The following is a 26,355-nucleotide window of genomic DNA, read 5'->3' as shown; positions in this document are numbered from 1 at the left end:
ACAATGCCTTTAAAATCCCATTTTTGAAGGCAGATTAATTCCATCTGGTGGGAGAAAAAAAATAACTTGTGCAATTCCATGGTTTAGCCACTAGATTCCTATACTGTATAGCTCTATGTAAAAGGCTTATAAATTCTTTTTTTTTTGTGGATTTGGTTTTATATTAAGACATTCACAAAGACAACTTTTTGTAAAGGTTTAGATTTGTGTGTGTGTGTGATGTTGGTTTGAAATGTCAGTTTTTGCATTAATTTTACTAGTCAAACCAAACATGAACACAAAGAAAGACATTTTATTACACAACATCAAAGTTAAACAAAAATGTAACATAAATGAACAGGAATACTTTATCAGAGGTTAATCAATCTGATTTCAACCTGTTATTTGAGTCTTCTGACTCAATTTCCCATATTGTTACAGCCACACCAGTTCATTTGTGTGTATAATAGTGTATTGTGTGTGTGTGTGTGTGTAAGCGAGTGTGTCTTTTTTGTACTCTTGAAGTTTTAGAGTGTCACCCCTTTGCTTGGTGTCTGTTTTTACTGCGTTGTGGCTAAATTATTGATTTTATTTCACGCATTTGCAAAACCGTGCTTTGTGTTACAGCCACACCAGTTCATTTGTGTGTATAATTGTGTATTGTGTGTGTGTGTGTAAGCGAGTGTGTCTTTTTTGTACTCTTGAAGTTTTAGAGTGTCACCCCTTTGCTTGGTGTCTGTTTTTACTGCGTTGTGGCTAAATTATTGATTTTATTTCACGCATTTGCAAAACCGTGCTTTGTGTTAGTCACACACTAGTTCATAGTGTGTCGGGGGTGGGTGGAATGCGTCTGTTTTGCACTCTTGATATTTTAGAGTGTCACCCCTTCATTGCTGTGCACTGTGTTTCTGCATAATGAATGATTTGTAGATTGTACACACCAAAATTCTCTGCATTTTTGCGTATTTCCCATTCATTTCCAATGGCGGTCATTTTTGTCCGCGAACAACACAAGTGTGACTTTTTTTTACGACCATTTAGCTTTTTGTGTGTGTATGTGTGTGTGTGTGGTCACATAGCAACTTGCGTAAAAGTAATCGATTTTCATATCATTCCGATGAAGTAGTGATTTTTAAAATGTCTAAACATTTTTTTTTCGGTCTAAAATGACCGAACAACACCAGAGGGTTAAAGTAAACTCTCCCCTTACCATTAGAGGGCGCGGTGTGGTCACATGACAGTCGCAGGGTGCATGCAGCAGGGAAGTGAAGCGAGGAAGACGAGCCTCTAAACTTTTGGAATGAACCGAGTTATTTGACAAAAATGCAAACCATCATAAGTTAACGGGTAAGTATGTGCAAAGCAGTCGTTTTTGTGGATAAATGTCCCACGCCGAATGTAGTTTATAGATACATGCTTCGTGTAGAATTGTTGTGGCTGGTGTCATGCGCGTCTGTTAGCTACTGTACAGTGTTTCATGTTGTTCATTGTAATTCTGCCCACAATGAGCGCGCTGCGACTGACACAAAATAAACATGAACAAATGTTGTTATATACCCTCAGTTAATGAGACACAGGAAATCACAAGCATAATAGGATATCATACTTTTTCAGCAATGCAAAGAAAGTAAGATTTAGCGTTTTGCAGAGCCGAAGAGCGATTTGTTGACCGTGTCTCAAAATCTAGTGTGATGCTGATGCCCAATCAGACAGCATTTGATGGCCAACATGTTTTAAGTAGACAGCTTACTAGATTTTGAAACGCAGCACTTAAGAACTCGATATATATATATATTATTTTATATCATAAAATATCCCCCATCAATACCAATAAATACATATTTAAAAAACCCGGATAATATCTTGAATCGATTTAATTGCTTTGTTTCTGTCATTTTACAAAATAATAAATATAACCATTAGGCTCCAACCATACAATTTGCATTATGACTGTATATCATTGTTTATATGTTAATTGGTCTCACACTTTTGTTTTTATACTAAATAACTATTAGTATAAATTACAAATATTGATCAGACCAATTATTGTCCTATTTCAAATTATAACACTGTAAATTCTCACAGAGGAAGGAACTTGGAGGTCTTCTTGGATTGCTCCAGGTTCCCCCTGCCATGGCCAAGTCCAAGAAAGGTGAGTTAGTTGATTTCAAGGTTATTCATAACGGCATTCCAGTCACTATGCAAGTTCAGGTCAGTTAATGCATCCCATATCAAAAAAAGCATCTGGTATTCTTCAGATTTGATTCCCGTATCAAGTGTGAAATGCACATTGTTTACATACCTTAGATTTTTCATATTTTATCATGCTGTGCTTGTAGGTATGGACAGCCCTGCAGACCCTCCAAGAAGAGGCAGGAAGCCCAAATCCCTTGGTGCTGCTCCAAAAGTTGGTAAACAACAGAGTGCTCTAGTCAGCACGAAGAGCACAGTGACTGGCTTTCAGCTACTCTCTGGCCAGACATCCCTCAAGCTACCAGCTGAAAACAGCATCTCAGGAAACCATGGCTCTATCCACGAAGATGAACAAGATGCTCCAGAAACACAGAGTTCTGAGTCTGGTAATGCTGCCAAGAGCATCACCACTTTGTCCTTACCTGCAGCCAGACAGGAAGGGGATGCCCAGAGAGGGCCGGAGGAGTTTAAAGCTGTGAATACTGCTCCACCACGTTTGGCTTGGAAAACCATGGTTAGACCCGCACCAGCTCCATCTGCTCTGAAGGTAGCCTGCTGTTTGCTTATGTACTTTCTAGTTCATAGTAATTAGTTATGGGTATTTATTTATTGTCACCCAAAATTGTGGGGGGGACTAACAGACATTTATACACTTGTATACATATTATCTTACATATGCTCTACCGTTCAGAAATTTTGGGTCAGAAAGATTTTTTTAAATGTTTTTTTTTTTATAGTATTATTTTTTATGTTTTCTTATGTTCACCAAGGCTACATTTATTTCATGAAAATAATGTTTTTCATGTTTCCTATTTTTAAAATGTAATTTATTTCTGTGAGGGCAAAGCTGAATTTCCAGCATCATTACTCCAGTCTTTAGTGTCACATGATCCCTCAGAAATCATTCTAATATGATGATTCGGTGCTCAAGAATCATTTCTTATTATAGCCACAGTTTAAACGGTTGTGCTGCTTAATAATTTTGTGGAAACCATGATAAAAAAATGTTTCCAGGATTCTCATGGATTCTGATTATTAGAAAGTTCAAAAGAACAGCATTTGTTCAAAATAAAACTATTTTGTAACAGTGTAAATCTTTACTATGTCTTTGGACTGCTGAATAAAATCATTAATTTCTTTAAAGAAATCTTTCTGCCCCCAGAAAAGACTTTATATATCTTACGTATATGTCTGTTTTTACTAATGCAACAACATAGACAATGAACAGAGAGGAAAGTGCATGTGAAAGGGATGTGGAGTCCTCGCCCACACAGCATCTCAGTTTACCTCAGGAACTCAAAGACTCAACACAACCCGGTGAGGACTTTTAGCTAAAGAGCTACAATACATTATAACCTCTTTTTTTAGAAAACGAGAGTGAAACAAATGGCCCGTCCCTTTGTTTCTATTCTTCTGCAGCGTCCAAGAAGAAGAAAAGAAAAATGGGCTTATATAATTTTGTTCCCAAAAAGAAACCGAAAGTGTCCAAGAAACCGAATGTTTCGTTGTCCTCTTCAAATGCGCAGGTCTGACATCTTGCACATTAGAGACTAATTCCATATGTGTGAAATTGAGTCATTCATTTCAGTCAATTCTGAACATTTAAGATTTTTGTTTCCAAACCCTGCAGGAGGATTCACATACAGCTGGATCCAAAGGTGGACAAATGTCCATTGAGGAGGCATTCAAAAATAGAGTTAGTCCTGAGAAACCAGAGAAACAGACTTCAGCGGCTGATACAGAAACTGCAGCTGAACCGCCTAAGACCAAGGAAACAGAGGACCTTCCTCAAGGCCACGCTGAAGAATACACAGAGCTGCCTATACATGCTCTGGCTCATGAAAGCATGTTCACAGCAATCCCCACAGGTAGATAATATCTGCACCTGAAGACAATAGAATTGAGGTCCACTGCTTGCTTGCTTTTTATTTAAATGTGTATACTTCCTATCTGTTTGTTTTCATCTGATAGGTTGATCTCAGAATGAGCAGAGACAGGTTTCAGACAGAGCATTCTGACTTTGTGAGGCAGTAAGACCACACGGCAACATGCATGCAGACCTTTTGTAAAAAATAAACACCTTTTGTCGCATACTTGCTTGATTTCATATTACATCATAATAAAAAAGAAAAAACTGGCAGATCAGGGAGGGTTTAGTTGCATAGGACATTTCTAGAATCAGAGGGCAAAAACAGTAAAAGATCCACTTTCTGGTACCTCAAGTGGAATCAAGTTTTTGTGTTTATCAGGTTTGCCGAAGGATAAAGAGAACATGGAGGCTGATGACTCGCTGGAACCTCCACTGTGCAGCTGTCGCATGGAGGCACCGAAGAACCAGGATGTAGTAACGCTTGCTGAGGGCAAGTGCATGGCTGTAGAGAGTGTTGATGGAAAGGTAAAACATGCTTCATGTTTCAAAACATCTGTCTGTGAAAGGATAACAAAATGAAATCATTAATACATTCACACCACTGCAACAGTCATTTTTTTTGGGTGCTAAGTACAGTTACATTCACACAATAACTGTAGTGTATGCTTTTGATGTGTGATGAGTGAATGGTGAATCAGTTTGAAGAAAGTGGGTATTAAAGAATATTTGTCTCTCTCTCTAGCTGAGTTTATGTCGGAAGGTGATTCTGAAGCAGGAAATGATGCGTCCCTCTCTGAGGATTCCATTGCTGGTGTTGTGTGAGGATCATCGTGCGGGCATGGTGAAACACCAGAGCTGCCCGGGCTGTGGCTTCTTCTGCCGGGCTGTAAGTAAAACATACACTAGCATTTAAAAGTTTGGGGTCGGTAAGATTTTTTTAATGTTTTTGAAAGTGTGCATTTATTTGATCAAAAATACAGTTAAACAGTAATATTGTGAAATATTATTACAATTTAAAATAAGTTTTTTTATTTAAATATATTTTACATTTTTATTTATATTACTGTGATTGCAGCGTTACTCCATTCTTCAGTGGCGCTTGAAGAAAAAAAACAACTTTTGAGTGGTGTTTGAAGTTTTTTTATTTTTTTTGAGAAGTATCACAAAAATAAGATTGTATACACACTCATCATTAATTTTTATTCTAACAAACAAATACATTAGGGACAAAGTTTTTGAGTTGGCCTTGGGATGCCTTTGTAGAAATGTGCTATTATCACATTTGATCAGCTATTAGCAGTCAGCCATGATTAATAAGCGTTTTGTGAGGTTCATGTAGAATTAAACAGATTTTCTTAGATCTCATGTGAGTGGGCTTGATTTTAAAGCGGTGGTTGATTGATTTCACATTTTTACTGTGTAATGTTGCTGTTAGAGCATAAACAACATCTGCAAAGTTGCAACGCTCAAAAGTTCAATGCAAAGGGAGATATTTTCTTTTTAAGAAATTGCTGTTTAAGGACTACAAAAAAGGCTGGTAGGGACTACAACGAGCTTCTACCTGGGTTTGTGACATCACTAACCCTGATGTTTACATAAACACTGCCCCCAGGCACATGCAACTACCCATAGTGGGTAGTTGGGGGGTGGGACTTTTCCGGACAATGTGCACTAGGCGGTTAGCAAATCACAACACACTGGGCCAGCTAACCAATCTGAGCCCATTGTGTATTTCATAGGAACTCAACCAGGAACTCAACAGACCGTTTTGACAAGAACGGAAACAGTGGTGTAGAATAAAGGTAAAATATAGGAATGCACGGTATTGGATTTTTGCCAATATCCGATATGCTGATAATTTTCAACTAATTTTGGTCGATAGCCGATGCCGATACCGATATATAATTATTTTTAATTTTGGTTAGTTTTTAACAAGAACTTATTTGTTAGAATTAAATAAACAATAATAACGTTCTTTTATAATTACAGTACATTGAAGATTTGAAAACAACTATAAATAAACTATATATTAATCACTGCCGCCGCTTCACGTGCTATTACTGTTTGCTCTATCACACACGAATGCTTCATTCTGTACGTGCATTCACAGATTAAATGCAGCGATCCAAAACAGTGAATCCAATCACCATTCAGGCAAAACATTGCTTCAAGAATGAGCCACAATGTTGACCTGATCTGATCGCTAGCACACCCTGAGCACATGTGAGTTAATGTATTCAATCAGTCTTATATCAAGCTTTATGATTGATAACTGTGATTGTTTTGATGGTAATCAGTGGAAGGTGTGGACCCAAACTTGCGGATGGACAGTGAGAAGAGGAAGACTCCCTTGCATTGTGCTGCTGAGGAGGGACATAAAGAGATCTGCCATATACTAGTGCAGGTACTGCTTATGCTAGTAACACACATTCACATTCAAAAATGATCTGTGTTTCAAAATATACACTACCATTCAAAAGTTTAGGGTCTGTAAGTTTTTTTATGTTACTGAAAATGTCTTTTATGCTCAGCATACTGTATTTTTTTAAAATTAAAATACAGTAAAAACAGATATTGATGCATATTATTACGATTTGATTTTTTGTTTGTTTTTAATTAGTTTTTAATGTTTCAAAATGTAATTTATTCCTGTGATGGCAAAGTTGAATTACTTCATTCTTTAGTGTCACATTTTTCGTCTAATTAGCTAATTTGGTGGTCAAGAAACATTTTTATTATTTTTTTTATAAGAATTAAAAACAGTTGTAATAGGACCTGATGCCATTACTTTGTATAACATGGGTATTAACTTAAATTATTTAGTTTCTTTTATTATTTTATTTAATTTTTTTATCTTTTAATTTTTATCTTTCATTATTTTTTTAATATTCCATTTTCCATGATTACATCCAATATAATATGCTCATCCAATATAATGAATGCAAAATTTTAGAATATAAAGGATATCTGTATCTCACTATAGGCTGGTGCGAACCTGGACATGTGTGATGCGGAGCAGAGAACTCCTCTGATTTATGCCTGTGAGAACAATCATCTAGAAACAGTGAAATACTTGCTGAAAGCTGGTGCTTCTACTGGGCATAAGGTATGATAGCCAGCCTTTTCTGTCAATCAGCTGTTAAATACAAAATGTTTTGCTACAGTTATGCTACCCATTGAGTTAATGAGGAATTGAAGTCCCTAAGCCACTGTATGCCACGTGTTCAGTATGCAAGGTATTTGCATGCTTAAGCTAGTAATTTATGCCTTCACTTCACAGGATATGAGAGGCTCTACATGTCTTCACTTGGCAGCCAGAGGAGGACACACAGGTGTGCTGCAGTATCTTGTCTCCATGCCATCCATAGACGTCAACTGTAAGGTAACGCTGTGCACGAGTTTGTAGAATATATATTTTTCTGTACATGCCATATTTATTTACCCTTAAATGGCTTTTTTAAAGGATGTTATAAGCAGTACTTGACAGCAAACCTACCCATTCTTAGATGCTTTATGAATGCTGGAGTGCTTGGGTGCTGATATTAAAGGGATTATAATAATTGAATTGAGTTTATGGGTTTGATCTTCTGGTCAGGATGATGGTGGGTGGGCTCCTCTTACCTGGGCAACTGAGAACATGAATCTAGAGCAGGTGAAGATGCTGATCTCAGTGGGAGCTGATGTCCAAATAAGAGATAAGGTCTGTGACTGAGTATTTCATCTAAATTTTTCAGCTTTTTGATGCACTTCTTTCACCTTGTTTGATGATCTTTAAAGGGGTCATATGATGCGATTTAAATTTTTCCTTTCTCTTTGGAGTGTTACAAGCTCTTGGTGCATAAAGAAGATCTGTAAAGTTGCAAAGACTAAAGTCTCAAATCCAAAGAGATATTCTTTATAAAAGTTAAGAGTCAGCCACACCTACCTAAAACGGCTCATTCTAACACGCCCCCACATATCTACCTCACTATGTGGGAAGATTTGCATAACGCCGCCCAAAAAACCGCATAAACACATTTCATTACACCAAATACACAAAATAATGTTATTTTTAGCAGCATCATATGACCCCTTTAAAATCAGACTGCGCAAACGCATTGCCTGCAGTTAATAGATTTCTGGCGGAGCATGTACACTACCATTCAAAAGATTAATACATTCTTGTATTCGGCAAGAAGGCATTAAATTGATCCAGTGACAGTAAATACATTTACATTGTTACAAAAAATATTTGTCAAATAAATGCTGTTCTCTGAACTTTCTATTCATCAAAGAATCCCGAAAAAGCTCTTTTCAACATTGATAATAAAAGACATTTTTTCTTGAGCACCAAATCAGCATATTAGAATGATTTCTGAAGGATCATGTGATACTAATCTTATCAACCCCAAACTTTAAAACACTAGATTTTATCATCCAGAGATGAATTTTGCTTGTGGTCTGATATGTTATCTAGGAGGAGAATATCTGCCTCCACTGGGCAGCGTTCTCTGGCTGTGATGAGATCGCTCAGGTGCTGCTTGACAAGAGATCTGACCTACACGCTGTGAACATCCATGGAGACTCACCTCTCCACATTGCTGTCAGACAGAACCAGCTGGACTGTGTAATGTAAGTGTAGAACAGAAAGAGTATACCTAGTTAACTGGGAGCAAGACCTTTTAAATGGTATTCAAGTCAGATTCAGCTGTAAAGCATCTCTAAAATACAGTAGTGTTATTATTGTTTATCTTAAGGCAGTTCAGTTCAGTGTTGCTTCAGTTCAGACCAATAACAGTTTATTAATTTGAAATGAGTTCAGTTAAACTATTTGCAATTCTACATAAGGCATCCTGAATTAATCCATGGATTCCCAAACTTTCAAATAGATAAAATGTATCAGATAAAGAAAAGTGTTTATCAATTTAATCAATTGAATTAATGTTTTCATTATTTAATTCCGTATTAGCTTTCCTCCAATTCACAATCCACCTCCTGTAGTTCCCTCACTAATAAACCCCAATTTGGAGTCCCTCAATTAATCTAATGTTTTTATCATCCAAGAATAGACAAAGGTTTACGGTTGAAACTGTCATTTGTAAAAGGACTAATCTGAAGCTTTGGCTGTTTTCTAGGCTGTTTCTGTCGCGAGGAGCAGATGTAAATCTGAAGAGCAAGGATGGCGAGACTCCTTTGGACTGCTGTAGTATAAATTCCAAGATGTGGACGATCCTGAACACCAATAAGAAGCTGACAGATGCTCGGAGAGGCAGAGACAGCCTAAGTGAAAGACTCCTCTGCAGGTAATGCAAGAATACTAGGCTCAAATCTTTCTGTTTTGCAGGGTAATATCACAGACGGTTTTTTGTATTTTGTTACATATTCAAATTTTTTTCCAAGCGTCTTGGAGATGTTTCTACAGTTCTTACGGATTTAGTCTGTCTCCATTTTTTTCTGTTTCTTTATGTAACTGCCGACACGCTTGATGATGGTGAGATTAGATTTCGGTTTTTCGAGACTCATTGTGCATAAAAATATCTTACTGAATTACAATTTATGGCAAGAGAAATGTTTGGAAATGCAAATTGATACTTCCTGCTGGCATGTTAAAGCAAAATATAGAGATTAAAACATTTTTTTCTTTGTGAGTCCAATGCAATATTCCAAGTCCCCACATAAAGGCTAAGATATTTTTGGTATTTATGCTGGAATTATTAATTTTTTCTGAACAAAAACATTATTGATATTTTAATTAACCACCATTAATTTTATGATTCTATTAGTTTCAATGCACGATCCTCAATAAAAAAAGGGAAATTGCTTTTTACTGTCTTTTTTTTCTTGAGATGATTCAAGAAAAACTCAAGACAATTTTGACAAGATAAGTTTGTTGTTAAACACTAAATAATTAATTAATACACAATGTTACAGAACAGAAAACTATAGAAAATAATAATGATTGGCCTCTGTATGTTTTGTAAGCTATTATTTGCTACTCTATGATGATACTGCTATGGAAACGTCTATGAATTTCAAGTCCATACTGTAATGCAGTATTTATATTGAATTAATCAGTACTGCTTATTTTCAAATAAGATTTTTGCAGCTTCTGTTCCATTGAAAACCAAAAAAACTGGCAACAGCTGAAACATTATCCCATTCATTTAGCTTGACTACAAGAATTCTATAGTCTCCACACATTTCTGAGTCTGCCTCCTGCTCTCCTTTGGAAGGAAGATTGGCCTCAAAATGTATTGAACGTTTGACACAGAATGTGAAATATTATTTGATTGTGGGACTGTTGTGTGTTGGTTTTCAGAGATGTGTCCCGAGGCTATGAAGACGTCCCTGTGACATGCGTGAATGGGGTGGACCATGAGCCCTGCCCCAGCAACTTCAAATACGTTCCAGAGAACTGTTTTACCTCTCAAGTTAATATAGACGAGAACATAACGCATTTACAGGTAAGAGGCTCAGAGAATCGTAGTGTCAAAAGCCATAACAAGGTTAACGCTGTTATTACAGCTATATGAAATGCTCGTCTCTCTCTCTCTCTCTCTCTCTCTCTCTCTCTCTCTCTCTCTCTCACTGGAATAGCACTGCAATTGTAAAGATGACTGTGCATCAAGCAGCTGTATCTGTGGCCAGCTCAGCATGCGCTGTTGGTATGACAAGGTAAGATGCTGCTAGTGCTGAATTATTCACGTTAGCAAAATAAATGACATGGGAATAATTCAGTGACATAAACAATAGATGTTGCCAATCCCAGCTCTTTCGCAGCTGTTCCACAACATATTAATAGTCACTAATCATGATCGTGCTGTGATGTCATCATGACCATATGATTTGTGTAATGCTTATTATTAAAATTAGTAGTATTTTTGATTTCTTTGTGCTCAGGATGGCCGCTTGTTGAAAGAGATCTGCAGGGATGACCCACCCTTTCTGTTTGAGTGTAACCATGCCTGTTCCTGTTGGAGAACATGCAGAAATAGAGTGATACAGAATGGCCTTCGGTAATATAACCAGTATATATGTATTTTTGCATATTCTCTGAATGTGTCATAAACTTTGAATTTACGTACTCACAACTTCATAATATTCTCGTCTTTAGGGTCAGACTGCAGGTGTTTAGGACTGAGAGGAAGGGCTGGGGGGTCCGAGCACTGCAGGATATTCATGAGGGAACTTTCGTATGCGAGTATGACCCTCTCTCTACATCAGTTGCTTTACACATATTAATAAAAATACACAAAAATTAACACAAATCCACAACAATATTCAAAGGCTTTATAACTTTTCCCAGTTGTTTGTTATTTACTGGATAGGAATTTCTTTGCTCATAGTTTCTACCCAGTCAATTTTTTAGGGCTTGGCACAACTAGAAAAAAAAAACGTATTTTAAAAAATCCAGGTGTCGAAATGGCACTTTTAAAATTATATATCTAGGACAGTAGGAATCCTGGTTCTTTAAAGACATTTTTTTATATATTAATATTAAGTTATAATAATATGATAAGTTCTTGTTTACATAATATATGTGTGTGTACTGTGTATATTTATTATGTATATAGTAAATACAAACACATGCATGTATATATTTAAGAAAAAAATTTTATGTTTATATATTAAATATATTTGTAAGAGGCTCGTAGTGTCAAATGCCATAACAAGGTTAACGCTGTTATTACAGCTATATGAAATGCTCGTCTCTCTCTCTCTCTCTCTCTCTCTCGCTCTCTCTCTCACTGGAATAGCACTGCAATTGTAAAGATGACTGTGCATCAAGCAGCTGTATCTGTGGCCAGCTCAGCATGCGCTGTTGGTATGACAAGGTAAGATGCTGCTAGTGCTGAATTATTCACGTTAGCAAAATAAATGACATGGGAATAATTCAGTGACATAAACAATAGATGTTGCCAATCCCAGCTCTTTCGCAGCTGTTCCACAACATATTAATAGTCACTAATCATGATCGTGCTGTGATGTCATCATGACCATATGATTTGTGTAATGCTTATTATTAAAATTAGTAGTATTTTTGATTTCTTTGTGCTCAGGATGGCCGCTTGTTGAAAGAGATCTGCAGGGATGACCCACCCTTTCTGTTTGAGTGTAACCATGCCTGTTCCTGTTGGAGAACATGCAGAAATAGAGTGATACAGAATGGCCTTCGGTAATATAACCAGTATATATGTATTTTTGCATATTCTCTGAATGTGTCATAAACTTTGAATTTACGTACTCACAACTTCATAATATTCTCGTCTTTAGGGTCAGACTGCAGGTGTTTAGGACTGAGAGGAAGGGCTGGGGGGTCCGAGCACTGCAGGATATTCATGAGGGAACTTTCGTATGCGAGTATGACCCTTTCTTTAGATCCTTTGCTTTACACATTATTAAAAAAATTCACAAAAATAAGCATGAATCCACAACAAAATTATTCAAAGGCATTGCGACTTTTCCAGTTGTTTTTGATTTACTGGATAAGGATTTTTAAATATATACAGTGGTGTGAAAAAGTGTTGGCCCCCTTCCTGATTTCTTATTTTTTTGCATGTTTGTCACACTTTAATGTTTCAGATCATCAAACAAATTTAAATATTACACAAAGATAATGCAAGTAAATACAAAATGCAGTTTTTAAATGATAATTTCATTTATTAAGGGAAAAAAGCTGTCCAAACCTACGTTAAAAGTTAATTGCCCCCTCCTGTTAAATTATGAAAGAACTGCAATTAACCACATTATTTTAGAAAGCTGAGTTAAATTTCATTAGCCACACCCAGGCCTGATTACTGCCAGACCTGTTGAATCAAGAAATCACTTAAATAGAACCTGTCTGACAAAGTGAAGCATTCTTAAATAGCAACTAATTCAAGATCAGATGAGAATCAAAACAGTTGACATGTATCAGTCTGGAAAGGATTATAAAGCCATTTCTAAGGTTTTGGGACTCCAGCGAACCATGGTCAGAGCCATTATCCACAAATTGAGAAAACTTGGAACAATGGTGAACCTTCCCAGGAGTTGCCGGCCAACCAAAATTACTCCAAGAGCACAACGACAACTCATCCAAGAGGTCATAAAAGAACCCAGAACAACATATAAAGAACTGCAGGCCTCACTTGCCTCAATTAATGTCAGTGTTCATAATTCAACAATAAGAAAGAGACTGGGCAAAAACAGCATCCATGGGAGTTCCGGAGTGCAACTCATAATTTCCTAAATCTCAGCTTCAAGGAAGGACAATTTGTGCAGAGATACAGCATCATTTATTTTATCACCACGCTGTTGAGGGCATTTGTAATAAGACATTTAATCAAAGGTGTTTTGGGCCTTTTTTATTTGAATTTGTCTCACAAAGATTTTATTTGCTTAGGATGATGGTAAGGCTCCTTAATTGTATGAGATATAGGTACTACCATATTAGACTTTTATACATTTTTAAACAAACTGTTACATACTTGGTATAAAAAACAGGGGTTTTAGCTGATTTTCATAAGCAAAAACGAAAGTAGTAGTAGAACAGATGGACATGTTTTGCTGCCTTTTTTTTACTCCATGTCTTCTCAGGAGCAGAGATCAGGGCTGTTTTCTAATCAGTTTTTCTATGTAGCCTATTGAAATTTCACTATGAAATGGTTACAGAATTGTAATATCATACCTGTGATAAATAAAGCTTTCAGTGATGTTTTTAATTATTAATTTGATCATATGTAATGTAGCTGCTGGACCAGTTGTCAACACCCTCTGAATTTCACTGAAGCACACTATTCATTTTTTCGTGCATTATGTGTGTGTGTGTGTGTGTGTGTATATATATATATATACTGTATATATAAATAGTGTGCTTCAGTGAAACACTACATATTACAAGCACTAGTATGCTTCATGTACCGGTGTATATATATATAGACACATTAAATTGATCAAAGTGACAGTTAATACATTTGTAATATTAATAGTGCTTTTGAACTTTCTATTAATCAAAAAACCCTAAAAACGTGTTACGGTTTCCACAAAAATATTTTTTTATTGATAATAACAAGAACTGTGTTTTGAGCAGCAAAGCAGCATATTAGACAAATTTCTGAAGGAACATGTAACTGAAGACTGAAGTAAATGCTGCTGAAAATTCAGCTTTGCCTTCACAGGAATAAATTACATTTGAAAATATATTAAAATGGAGAACATTTATATAAAAATGGTGGTAATATTTCACAACATTCCAGTTTTCCAAATAAATGAAGCATAAGAGACTTCTTTCAAAAACATTTACAAATCTTATTAAAACGGTAATATATATATATATATATATATATATATATATCACTAAAAAAATTAATCATGGGTCTTGTAATTTTCATTTTAAAAATTTAGTTTTTTTTAAATGATAATTAAAAATAGTGTGTATGTTTCATTAAAGAAATTGTGATTCAGTGTTTTATAGAAAATATTGAGGACATTTTACTAATAAAACCAAGAGATGTGTTTTCCTCATTTTTTTAAAGGAAACTTTAAGCAGTTTTGGGGCTTGAATTGAGGAACTGATTAAACTAAAAAACATTTAAGGAAAGAAGGCTACCTATTTATTTTAAGAGAATTAGCTCAATTTTTAAGTTTCAGTTTTATTTTAGAGGCGATTGTTAGTTCCCAGCATGCTTTGCATATGACTGGATATGGAGAGTAAATTTTGAAATTAAATGCAATTTTATGTGTTTTTGAGTGAAGGGAAACATCTATGAATGTTTAATGTTCAGTTATGTTTGACATTTGAAAGAGTTTCTGTTACATTGAAGTTTCCATTGCACAGTGCAATCGTTACCATTGTGCAGAAGAGTAGAGCTTATGGTTATGGCTGCTACTACTCTAAAGCATTAAGCCTAGTTCAATGAGCAGTAGCTTTGCTAGTGCAGTATTACCAGTATTTCTCAAGTATTTTCCTACTTGAGCTGTTTGGCTGTATGCAGTCTTTTAAAAGTCAAATACAATCAGACCTCACTCAAAATCACAGACTTTTGAGAATCAACTTAAAATAAATGAGCACATTTCACTAATGCTATTAAATTCATTGTGTCATAGATTAATTAATTTAGGAGATTTCACATGATTTATTCAGGTAGATTCCATAAAAAAATCAAGCCTGAAAAACTAAAAAATATTATGTGTAATATTGTTACCTTATTTTTTTAAGTAAATAGCTTGTTCCATTGTTTACAGTGATACACACACACACACACATGACCATTTTAATAAGAGTATAGGCCCTGTACTGTATATAGGCCTACTGTGTCAGTATCAGTGTACTGACTCTGTGAATTATGTCTTAAAGGAACAGCAGTCTATTCCTGCTGTCACTCACTTCTCTTGATTGAATACAGCTTTTGTAACTTCAACAAGGTTTGGTCTTTAATGCATACAGTGAAATATGCAGTTACTATTTGTTTACATTTAAATTTCTGTGCCTGAAAATTGTTTATTTGATTTTAATCTTTGCTCTATTGTATTAATTTGTGCAGCTGCATTAATTTGATTATTTGTTATTATTTTCTTTGTTTTTATTTGACCATAGTCCTTTTTTCCCTGAATAGCACATACCGAACCGTGACCCTAAAACCGTGATGTGCTCAAAAACGACATCTGTTCAGTCGTTACATCAATATTTTACGTCAATATTTCTCAATTTCACTGATTTTGAGCAGTATTGACTGTGCCTAACACTAGCCTACATGAAGACACTTCCATGTTTTGTTCACATAAATAACAGGCACTCGTATATCAACCTCAAATCCACTGTGCGCTTTAAAAACATAACTTACAAGTTGCTGTAAGGATACAAAGTTGATTGATCAAGGAAGTAAGAGGTTACGTAATTTATGTTATAGAGAAAAACTTGAAAGTATCTTCAAGTAGTCTAATGTAAAACATCGACCTTAATTTAGTCAAATCGAAAGTTCCATTTAAAAAAACCCATTAGAAATCCCCGCGGGATCCCATGTCTCAAAAAACGCTTTTCTTCGATTTTCTAACGGGTTTTAGTAGGCTACTACAAACTGCACAGCTCTATTGAAGGGTTAATGTAAATGTGAAAGAGACCGAATACCACCCGAAAGGCGTCAGACGGTCAGGAGATAACGTCCTGCTTTACCCCACCCGCCGGTTCCACCCTTTTCTAAAACAACGATACAGTTGTGGGAAGTGCAGACGCACCAAGCTCTGTCAACACAGAGTGTGTCGAATTCTGGTTAACTTGCTTAAAAGTAACCGTCCAAATCGTTTGAGTAACGTTTAATTCACTGCCGGGGTCTGGAAGGGTAGGCTACATGCTGTATTTTCCCCTCTTGCCCCAGTGCCATGGATACTGTAGCGGTACAGGTGGAGCCACTGACAGGCTGCTTCACAGTCACGTGATCCGGCTTAGAAGAAGCAGCGGCTGCAGAAATTGGTTACAATTTCATCGCCAGGCCACGGTCCAGTGGAAAAAGGGTGTTAATATAGTTTGCGCCTTTTCATTTCAACGATATAAACGCGAGGGCGACGGACCGCTTGTGTTATCATCTGTTAGAGCGAAGAGTGCAGGCAAGATCGGAGGAAAACATCGAAGCATCTGCAACAGCGTCGCGCGCAGGGAAGCAGGATCTTACAATCTGTGGGCTTGACTCCATTCAGTCGCACCACAGTTTGTAAAGGGACCTTTGCTGGCTGGACTTATTTCATGGCATGGCTGATTATCTAAATCCTTCGAGTGAGGCGTGAAAATGATCCTTATTGGATTTGACCCGTCGCTTTTTGGTGGATTGTGTAACGTGGAGCGATAAACTTTAACTGGCGTTCGGTTCATAACAGAGATGTGCTTAGATGTGCTCTGAATGGCTGGAATACTTTAAGGAACTCGCTGTGTGTGTGTGTGTGTGTGGTGGCTGAACAAGCTCTTGTGGATGCCAGACCTGTACGGATGAGAAGAACTCGTGGCTGGGACTACATCGCGCGTTGTGATGCTTCTTCTTTACTCTCTGTCTGATGTGAATTTGGATTTCTATAGTCAAATCTGCGCGTTTCTAGAATGGCTCGCTTCGAAGACGATCTTCCGACCCGGTATGGAGGCGGTGGCTCTCCAGCGGGTCCAGGCAGAGGGGCCAGCCGGCAGCCAGGCCCCCCGGGCGGACAGAGGATGTATAAGCAAACAATGGCCCAAAGAGCCCGGACAATGGCCATATACAACCCGATACCGGTCAAACAGAACTGTCTGTCAGTCAACCGATCCCTTTTCATCTTCAGCGAAGATAATATTATTCGGAAATATGCAAAGAAAATAACAGAGTGGCCATATCCTTTACATAAATCACAGGCACTTGTTCGAGGGCAAAATAGTACTGCAAACAGACCAATAATTCTGGTTCACCCATCAGTCTTAGTAAAACACTCGTTAAGGTCGCAAAAGTTTTGGCGGAAATAGAGGCATCGTTTTATTCAACACATAAGCGGTTATGCTAATATCGTGTCGGTTACAATCACTCTTATTGGATTGAAATGACATGCAGCATGCAGGGTGTTGTCTCGCTAATGGAGCAAACATTATTACAAAAGGGATCAGTCGCTTTCCTTTCACGAAATGCCTCTGGAAAAGGGCTCAGATTAGCTTTTAAGTACATTTGTGACTGGCATGTAATTCGTAATTGTTTGCATGCGATATATAGGCTAATGCAAGTCTCGTGACGTAAAATGCCATTTAGAGTTTTTATTGTTTTCATCCCTTTCACATCGAGCCACTGCGGTATTGATTCTTTTCAGTCAGGAAACGAGCCTCTCTGTCGCTCATGGCAACCAAAACAGCTCTTGCATTAGGCTGCCTAAATTGCTGTGCAGTCTCCGGAGACTTGCCCCTGGGAATACCAGTCATAAAGTAACTGAGATATACCTGCGTTATAATACGTTAGAATATAGCTTTCGCAGCTTATATTGTATAATGCAGTCAAAAAGCAATAAAGTTGATAGTCTAACCAATTTAAACGGAACAGGTTAGTGCTTTAAAATTATGGGCGCGCTAATATTATTCCCGAGGCCCAACCGGTGGTCCTCAAATCTGAATGGTTCCGTATGTTAATGCTTGAGGGGCTGTTTTAGTCGCTCTCCAAGGTGCTGAAACACCTACGCATTTAAATCTCGTCCAGGGAAATGTGGAAGTGATGGAGGCCAATTGAGCGTCTAAATGTAAAATGCCCATTTTTACCACAAGTGAATAACAATTAGAATTAACATTTCGATTCTGGTTTCTTAACATTTAATGAACAAACAAGATATTTGACGTCTTGTTTATCTGGCAAAAATGTGTTGCTATTTGCAGCAAAAAATTTCATTTTTTTTTAAATGAGAAGGCCAACACTGACTGACCAATAAAAAAAATAACCAAATGTTAAAATTGTTATCAAGTTCTGTTTTTAGTCATAGTCATAAACAATCAAGCAATGAGTTGTTTCATCAAACAAACTATAGCTAATCACTGGTAGTTGAGATACGGTACAAAACATGTCTCACAGCGTCACCTGCCAGCCTTACCTGTGAAATCAATTAGATGGCGCTGAAAATCAGTTTGAACCATAATGGTGGGTAAAACACATTTTGTGAGAAATGGAAATTGTACCCAAACATCCAGTTCAGTACCTCCGAACATGCTGAAGCTGAATGAAATAATCCAAAATACTTCCTTTATACATAAACCATTTTTTGTTTTTATTTGTTTAGCCTGTTTTGTCCCAGTTCTCAAGAACTGGTTTAATTTTAAGCACCAAGGGAGTATAATTAATCAAATTCCCCATTTATTGAGGTTGTCCTTATGTTCAGACTACAATGAGTCTACAAGCCTGACGCAAATGTGTTTAGAGAAGTGCCACGGGAAATAATTATCCTCCTCCCCACTAACCAGCAGCTCTGTGAGGAATGACGCAGTTCACACAGCTCTTGACTGAGCCAAAAGGTGCATGAGATGAAGTGAGAGAGTTTTTAATCAATAATTCTCATGAAAAAACTTACAGTGGAGTTATAATACGGTGCATTTTAAATATTTGTCCAATACAATCTAGGTGGCTCATTAACGAGAATTGCTGATAAAAACGGTCTCTCTTCATCTCAGGTACCATATGACTCAGGCAAGAGCTGTGTGAACTGCGTCATAGACACCTTCAAGTGTATATTAGCTCTAAATGCCAGTCATTTATTCTTTATACTGTTCTTCATTGATTTCTAGTTGACAAACTTGCTTGATGATCATGTTATTGCTGTGAATTAATTCCAACTATTTATATCCTTAACACCATCACTCCATTTGAGTACATGATTCTCGCCACCATTATAGCAAACTGCATTGTACTGGGCCTAGAGCAGCATTTACCAGCTTCAGACAAGACACCCATGTCAAAACGACTGGTAAGTTGGACTTTCCCACCCTAAACAGCAATTTAAAACATAAACATAAAACTGTCATTTGAGTATCCTTATTCTTTATGTTCTAGTCTCTTTTGGAGCATTACCATAAAAAAAAGTTCTATTCAAATGCAGAAAGCTGTTACTTTCTAAACTTTTCATTGTTTTCACCAAAGTCTTTTAAAATAGCAGTTATTAATGTAGGTCAACAGTTTGTGCAGCCCACATTTGCATGATTCATTTAGCAGACACTTCGATCCTTTGTGAGCTGCTGTCATTCAGCAGATCTCTTAACAGCCCTCCTAAATTGATCCACAGATCTTTGATGATGCTTGACAATTGATTGACATTTCAGCGTCTATAATAAAAGAGGATAATAAACTTAAAATGGACTGTCCTCTAAGACTTGTAGTATTCAGTGTTTTTCTGTATCACATAAGAGATTTTTCTTAAACAAAAATGAGCGCTTACATGTGCTTTATTATTTTAAAAATCTATTGCTTACTATTTGATTTCGTTTTTGTCTCAGCATCTTACTTCCATAGTAAGGTTGAATATGTGATTCCCTTATGTACTGGTATTAGAGGTATTTGCTTTAAATATAAAATAGCTGTTTTTATAGCAAAAGGCTCCCTATTTTCAACCTTTAATTTGCTTTATTTTACTGTATTGCATTGCTGTAGTGTTCTAATGAGAAGGCCAACACTGACTGACCAATAAAAAAAATAACCAAATGTTAAAATTGTTATCAAGTTCTGTTTTTAGTCATAGTCATAAACAATCAAGCAATGAGTTGTTTCATCAAACAAACTATAGCTAATCACTGGTAGTTGAGATACGGTACAAAACATGTCTCACAGCGTCACCTGCCAGCCTTACCTGTGAAATCAATTAGATGGCGCTGAAAATCAGTTTGAACCATAATGGTGGGTAAAACACATTTTGTGAGAAATGGAAATTGTACCCAAACATCCAGTTCAGTACCTCCGAACATGCTGAAGCTGAATGAAATAATCCAAAATACTTCCTTTATACATAAACCATTTTTTGTTTTTATTTGTTTAGCCTGTTTTGTCCCAGTTCTCAAGAACTGGTTTAATTTTAAGCACCAAGGGAGTATAATTAATCAAATTCCCCATTTATTGAGGTTGTCCTTATGTTCAGACTACAATGAGTCTACAAGCCTGACGCAAATGTGTTTAGAGAAGTGCCACGGGAAATAATTATCCTCCTCCCCACTAACCAGCAGCTCTGTGAGGAATGACGCAGTTCACACAGCTCTTGACTGAGCCAAAAGGTGCATGAGATGAAGTGAGAGAGTTTTTAATCAATAATTCTCATGAAAAAACTTACAGTGGAGTTATAGTACAGTGCATTTTAAATATTTGTCCAATACAATCTAGGTGGCTCATTAACGAGAATTGCTGATAAAAACGGTCTCTCTTCATCTCAGGTACCATATGACTCAGGCAAGAGCTGTGTGAACTGCGTCATAGACACCTTCAAGTGTATATTAGCTCTAAATGCCAGTCATTTATTCTTTATACTGTTCTTCATTGATTTCTAGTTGACAAACTTGCTTGATGATCATGTTATTGCTGTGAATTAATTCCAACTATTTATATCCTTAACACCATCACTCCATTTGAGTACATGATTCTCGCCACCATTATAGCAAACTGCATTGTACTGGGCCTAGAGCAGCATTTACCAGCTTCAGACAAGACACCCATGTCAAAACGACTGGTAAGTTGGACTTTCCCACCCTAAACAGCAATTTAAAACATAAACATAAAACTGTCATTTGAGTATCCTTATTCTTTATGTTCTAGTCTCTTTTGGAGCATTACCATAAAAAAAAGTTCTATTCAAATGCAGAAAGCTGTTACTTTCTAAACTTTTCATTGTTTTCACCAAAGTCTTTTAAAATAGCAGTTATTAATGTAGGTCAACAGTTTGTGCAGCCCACATTTGCATGATTCATTTAGCAGACACTTCGATCCTTTGTGAGCTGCTGTCATTCAGCAGATCTCTTAACAGCCCTCCTAAATTGATCCACAGATCTTTGATGATGCTTGACAATTGATTGACATTTCAGCGTCTATAATAAAAGAGGATAATAAACTTAAAATGGACTGTCCTCTAAGACTTGTAGTATTCAGTGTTTTTCTGTATCACATAAGAGATTTTTCTTAAACAAAAATGAGCGCTTACATGTGCTTTATTATTTTAAAAATCTATTGCTTACTATTTGATTTCGTTTTTGTCTCAGCATCTTACTTCCATAGTAAGGTTGAATATGTGATTCCCTTATGTACTGGTATTAGAGGTATTTGCTTTAAATATAAAATAGCTGTTTTTATAGCAAAAGGCTCCCTATTTTCAACCTTTAATTTGCTTTATTTTACTGTATTGCATTGCTGTAGTGTTCTATGGAAGAACAACAGTTTAATGAAAGTTGTAAAATATTCAGTGCAGTTGCCACTGAGAGATTTCTGATTCTTTTTACATTTAGTTTTCATTGTAAACTTGCGTCTTGTGTCTTATTTTGTATGAATATCTACTCCTATCTTTCCTCACTCATGACAGGATGACACTGAACCCTACTTCATTGGAATATTTTGCTTCGAGGCCGGGATCAAGATCATCGCTCTAGGCTTTGCTTTTCATAAAGGCTCCTACCTCCACAATGGGTGGAATGTAATGGATTTTGTTGTTGTGTTGACGGGGTAAGTTCAAATATTCTTCAGATTGTTATTCACTGAATAGTTACTGTAAGTTTTTTATGTCAATTTTAAACTTTAAACCAAAGGAAAGTGCTATATATAAAACATATGGGCATGGTCTGTCACAAGAGAAAAAAAAGGCCAATTGTTTTGTCATTTTAATGCTATGGTTGACAAAAACCTCAAGTGGAATTGAGTTGAGAAGCAGATTGGTCTGCTTGACCCTGGCACAGGCAGTGTAGAGCAGAGGTCCTGTACATAGATAAATGATGTTTGTGAATCTTGCCTGCAGTCAGGCCAGGGGTCTGGATGCGGGGGGATATGGCTTGTGCTCCAGTAGTACAACTGTCTGGTGCTTTGGAGGTGTAATGGGGTGGAGAGGAAGCTACTTCATCTCCAGCAAGGCATACAGAGGGAACATACTGATCCTTATTTAAAGTACTATAATCTGGTGTAGATGATTGTTGCTGTCAGCATTGTTTGCCTTCAAATATCACTGTATTACCTTTGGTTGTTTTTGAAGTGTTTCTGAAAAGGAGGCGAACATTCAATACCAGGATGCAGCTTGTTTGTTTAGATGTTCCTGTTACTGTGGAAATTACATGGTGGTTATTGCATTGCAATTGTTTTAGTTGCATTTCCAATGTTTGTGAGTAAAAAAAGTCATATTATCGCAAGGGATTTTCTCATTCGGTGTAGTGCAATGCTATTTTCACTAAGTATCGATTAAATTCTTGTTTAGTACACTGAAAAATATTAGTGTAGAAACTGTTTTCCATCAGTAATTGCTAGTAAATTTCACAATCAGTTACAAAGAAATGGCAAATAACACGTTGAATTAAACAAAATTTTGAAGTAAAAAAACTCTTCTTCTTTTATTTATTTTGCTTTATTTACAACATTTTTATTTACAAATAATTTTCTTACAGTGTAGCAGGGTTATTATAGTTTACTGAAACGAAAACTATAAACATTTTAGGTACTTGAAATTAAATAAATGTTAACTGAAATTAAATAAAATATCAAAAAAAAAATTTGTTTCAGGTAGTTACTAAGGAAACTTGATGTTAAAATTCAATTAAAATATGGAATATGGAAAGTATAAAATAATCTAATTAAAAATACACTCTTAAAAAATCTGTAAAAAAAATAGGGCACAATGTACTGTATTCTTATGAAGGAATTTTCTGCATTAATATTTTACAGGTGTTTTACCTGTATTTTGAATTTTTTTACTGCATTGAGTTGTGCTTTAGGGTTAACGGAAATGCCTGTAAAATTAATGGATAATCCTTTCAGAAAATTATCAATACATTCTGCTTTTTTTTTGACAGTGTATTAATAAAAGCTGTAATATTATTTCAATAGAGGATCACCAGCAGACTTATATGAAATTGAAGGAAGAGTTTATGTAATTTAAAATGGACAACAAGTGTGACAACATGACTGGCTCCACTGGTTGAGGGGCCCCAGGGTTATGCGCTCATCCCGAGGGACTGTGCCGTGACAGGCATGGTGTTACAGTGGAGCTGGTCCCTGTATGGTTACTGGCACCACTAGGGAGTGTCCTACCTTTCTCTGCCTAATGGCAGGGAGATTTATTTTGTCCATCCACAGAGGCTTACGTCAGCCCATCACCTCACTGCAATAAACAGATTTAGTGGAAGCAGTTCTGTTCCTGCAGCGGAAAATGCTGTGCAGAAAGCCTGAGGATATAGAGCTCTCAATTTGCCTCTAGACATCTGAGGCAGCCTGCTGAGTTTATTTATAACAGACATAAAGAAGTCACATTATAACAGTGTCTGTCTTAAATTAGACATTTATATCCCTTTATATTTATATGTGTGAATATATATATATATATATATATATATATATATATATATGATATTTGTAAATAGTGAATTTATATTTTTATGTGAATAAAAAGAAACTAATTAATTTGCATTTAAATGCATTTTTGCTTTTAATTCATAAAAAATATATATAATATTTACAAATAATAGTAATATGTCAAATGAAAATGTTGTCTTTTTTGTGGTTTTATTTTGTCTTTTAATTTATTCAATTCGGTGGTTTAATTTTATTTTTCCTTTTATTTTAATTTATTATAATACACATGGAACTTATTGTTAACGTAATGTTTAATCTGTCTGTCTATTTCCTTAGTATTTTATTGGTGAAAATCAGTTGATTTAGCAGTTTCTGTCACCTTCAGTGCAGGCAGGTCCATCACTCAGATCGTAATATCACTAACAGGAGACAGATATGCTTCATTAAAGGGGATAATAATCATAATCGGAGCATACTTTAAAAGGGTCCGAACACAAGCAGTTCAATATGAATGGTCTTGGTCAAGACTTATTGATACTTGTTTCAACCCCAGACTGGACGTATGGAAAAGATTTTGAATTGGTTGTGTATTAGCTGTAGGTAGACTCATGCTAACTGCAGTGGAGCCAATCAGAAAAGTCCTTTGTATGTTTTTCTTATTCTTCATGTTTGTTTTTACATCATTTATTTTATTGCATTCAATATTGTTTCACACAGAACAACAGTTTCGTCTACATTTTATATTATGAAAATAATAAAAGTTATATATTAATAAAATAAGTATTATTCCCCTCCTTTAACCAGTGTCACAGCTCTAATGTGCCTCTAATAAGATCTTTGGACTTGCTAATAAGAGAACATATCTGACTCTCTGGGTTCACATCTCGATCAATACTGTATTGAACCAAACAGTAAGGGAATGGCTTTGCTACAGCACTCTTCTTTATAGCTGTGTGTTGGAGCACTGTACTCCTTCTCTCCCTCTCTCCTTGCTCCAACCAGTTTTAGCGGGTGAGGGGTGTGGTGTTGACCAGGGATCATACTGCGATGAATCGAATGGCCGCTGGGGTTCCCTGCTCAGATCAGTCACTCTTAATGAGCTGCCTGGGTTCCCTGGAGGACGATTATGTTCGCAGCCTTGTGTTCTTCTGGGCCCCCATAGAAAAGGGTCCTGAGGAGGGCTTTGGATTATGTTGAGGAAATGTGTTGTGTCATCACAGCAAGACTGTGATGAGCTTTTGTTAGTAGACGTTATGTGGTGTGAGGCTTGATAGCTGAGAATTTTTATCGATACTAATTTAGCCTGAGATATATGATGCATCCAAGAGATCCGATAATGCATTACAAGAAAGCAGACACTCATTTTATATTCTTCTAAGTCTGTTTCCCATAACACACATTGTTTCCTTTTTGCTTATTCTTATTCGTAATAAACCTAGAAGAAAAAGTTTAATTAAATAAATAAATAATAAATACAAACAATATACATATCTAAAAAATATATAAATATATATATAAATATAGAATATAATACATAATGTAATCATATATTTTAGTTTTTTTTATTTAAATATCTTGAAATGAGAATTTCTTCAAATTTGAGTCATTTAATACACACGTCTAAAAGTCTGAAATAACATGATTTAAAAAAAGGAGTCTCAAACTCGGTTGATAAATTCCAGTTGAACATTAACAAAAAATGCAAATGTTTTTTGCAAAATGATTTTTTAAATTCATCATACAGTTATTGGCTCGATACAGTTGGCAGTTTGACGGATGTTTACCCAATTTTTTGGGACGGATGTGAGCATAGGTTCCCTTTCAGTCGGTCACTCTCGACGTCACATCAGAGGACTGACGAATTGGGATCTCGCTTAGAGGGACCAATCTACTTCGAGATGGGGGAAGTCGTGGCCTAATGGTTAGAGAGTCGGACTCATAACCCAAAGGTTGTGGGCTCGAGTCTCGTACCGGCAGGGATTGTAGGTGGGGGGAGTGAATGTACAGCACTCTCTCCCACCTTCAATACCATGACTGAGGTGCCCTTGAGCAAGGCACCGAACCCCCAACTGCTCCTGGGCGCCGCAGCATAAATGGCTGCCCACTGCTCGATACAGTGTGTGTTCACGGTTTGTGTGTGTGCACTTTGGATGGGTAAATGCAGAGCACTAATTCTGAGTATGGGTCACCATACTTGGCCACATGTCACTTCACATTTTTAACTAAACGAGCCAATGCACATTGGCATGCGATTATTGGATCCAGCTGCTGCTGATCACAGCGTGAGTATAATTAGGCAGCAGATGCAGTGCATATTCAGCTTTTCGCTTCGGAGCCGAGCAATCACATCGT

At 36.5% G+C, this 26,355-nt stretch overlaps 2 protein-coding genes and 1 long non-coding RNA gene across 3 annotated transcripts in view; all 3 read left to right on the top strand.

The window, feature by feature from the left end:
- Positions 1-1,211: 1,211 nt before the first annotated feature.
- On the top strand, positions 1,212-11,283 carry LOC107587428 (histone-lysine N-methyltransferase EHMT1-like). Its single transcript, XM_016275228.1, has 18 exons — positions 1,212-1,326; positions 2,065-2,131; positions 2,319-2,719; positions 3,390-3,489; positions 3,592-3,698; positions 3,803-4,040; positions 4,422-4,567; positions 4,785-4,932; positions 6,340-6,446; positions 7,026-7,148; positions 7,323-7,424; positions 7,638-7,742; positions 8,499-8,653; positions 9,157-9,324; positions 10,341-10,485; positions 10,619-10,696; positions 10,922-11,037; positions 11,136-11,283. Exons 2-18 carry the CDS (start codon positions 2,113-2,115, stop codon positions 11,281-11,283), a joined length of 2,406 nt encoding a protein of 801 aa, XP_016130714.1. The 5' UTR covers positions 1,212-1,326; positions 2,065-2,112.
- A 497-nt stretch (positions 11,284-11,780) lies between these two features.
- LOC107587324 (uncharacterized) lies at positions 11,781-12,381 on the top strand. The gene is made up of 3 exons (XR_001609462.1): positions 11,781-11,856; positions 12,082-12,197; positions 12,296-12,381. It is a non-coding gene; the product is annotated as an uncharacterized lncRNA (long non-coding RNA).
- Positions 12,382-21,140: 8,759 nt separating this feature from the next.
- The window catches only part of cacna1ba (calcium channel, voltage-dependent, N type, alpha 1B subunit, a), a 121,877-nt gene continuing 116,662 nt past the window's right edge, over positions 21,141-26,355 (top strand). The window contains exons 1-2 of the mRNA XM_016275226.1: positions 21,141-21,190; positions 22,034-22,173. Of these exons, the coding sequence (XP_016130712.1) occupies positions 21,176-21,190; positions 22,034-22,173 (155 nt within the window). The 5' untranslated portion in view covers positions 21,141-21,175. The remainder of the gene's footprint in view (positions 21,191-22,033; positions 22,174-26,355) is intronic.

Source organism: Sinocyclocheilus grahami, unplaced genomic scaffold (assembly GCF_001515645.1).
Source record: "Sinocyclocheilus grahami isolate Dianchi unplaced genomic scaffold, SAMN03320097.WGS_v1.1 scaffold92.1, whole genome shotgun sequence".
NCBI classification, from domain to species: Eukaryota; Metazoa; Chordata; class Actinopteri; order Cypriniformes; family Cyprinidae; genus Sinocyclocheilus; species Sinocyclocheilus grahami.
Note: the sequence above shows the minus strand (reverse complement) of the source record. Positions and strands in the feature narration are given on the sequence as shown.

Coding starts and splice junctions, on each gene's coding strand:
- LOC107587428 (XM_016275228.1), top strand. Junction 7,743..8,498: donor ATGTCCAAATAAGAGATAAG/GTCTGTGACTGA, acceptor TATGTTATCTAG/GAGGAGAATATCTGCCTCCA. Junction 11,038..11,135: donor GTGATACAGAATGGCCTTCG/GTAATATAACCA, acceptor TCTCGTCTTTAG/GGTCAGACTGCAGGTGTTTA.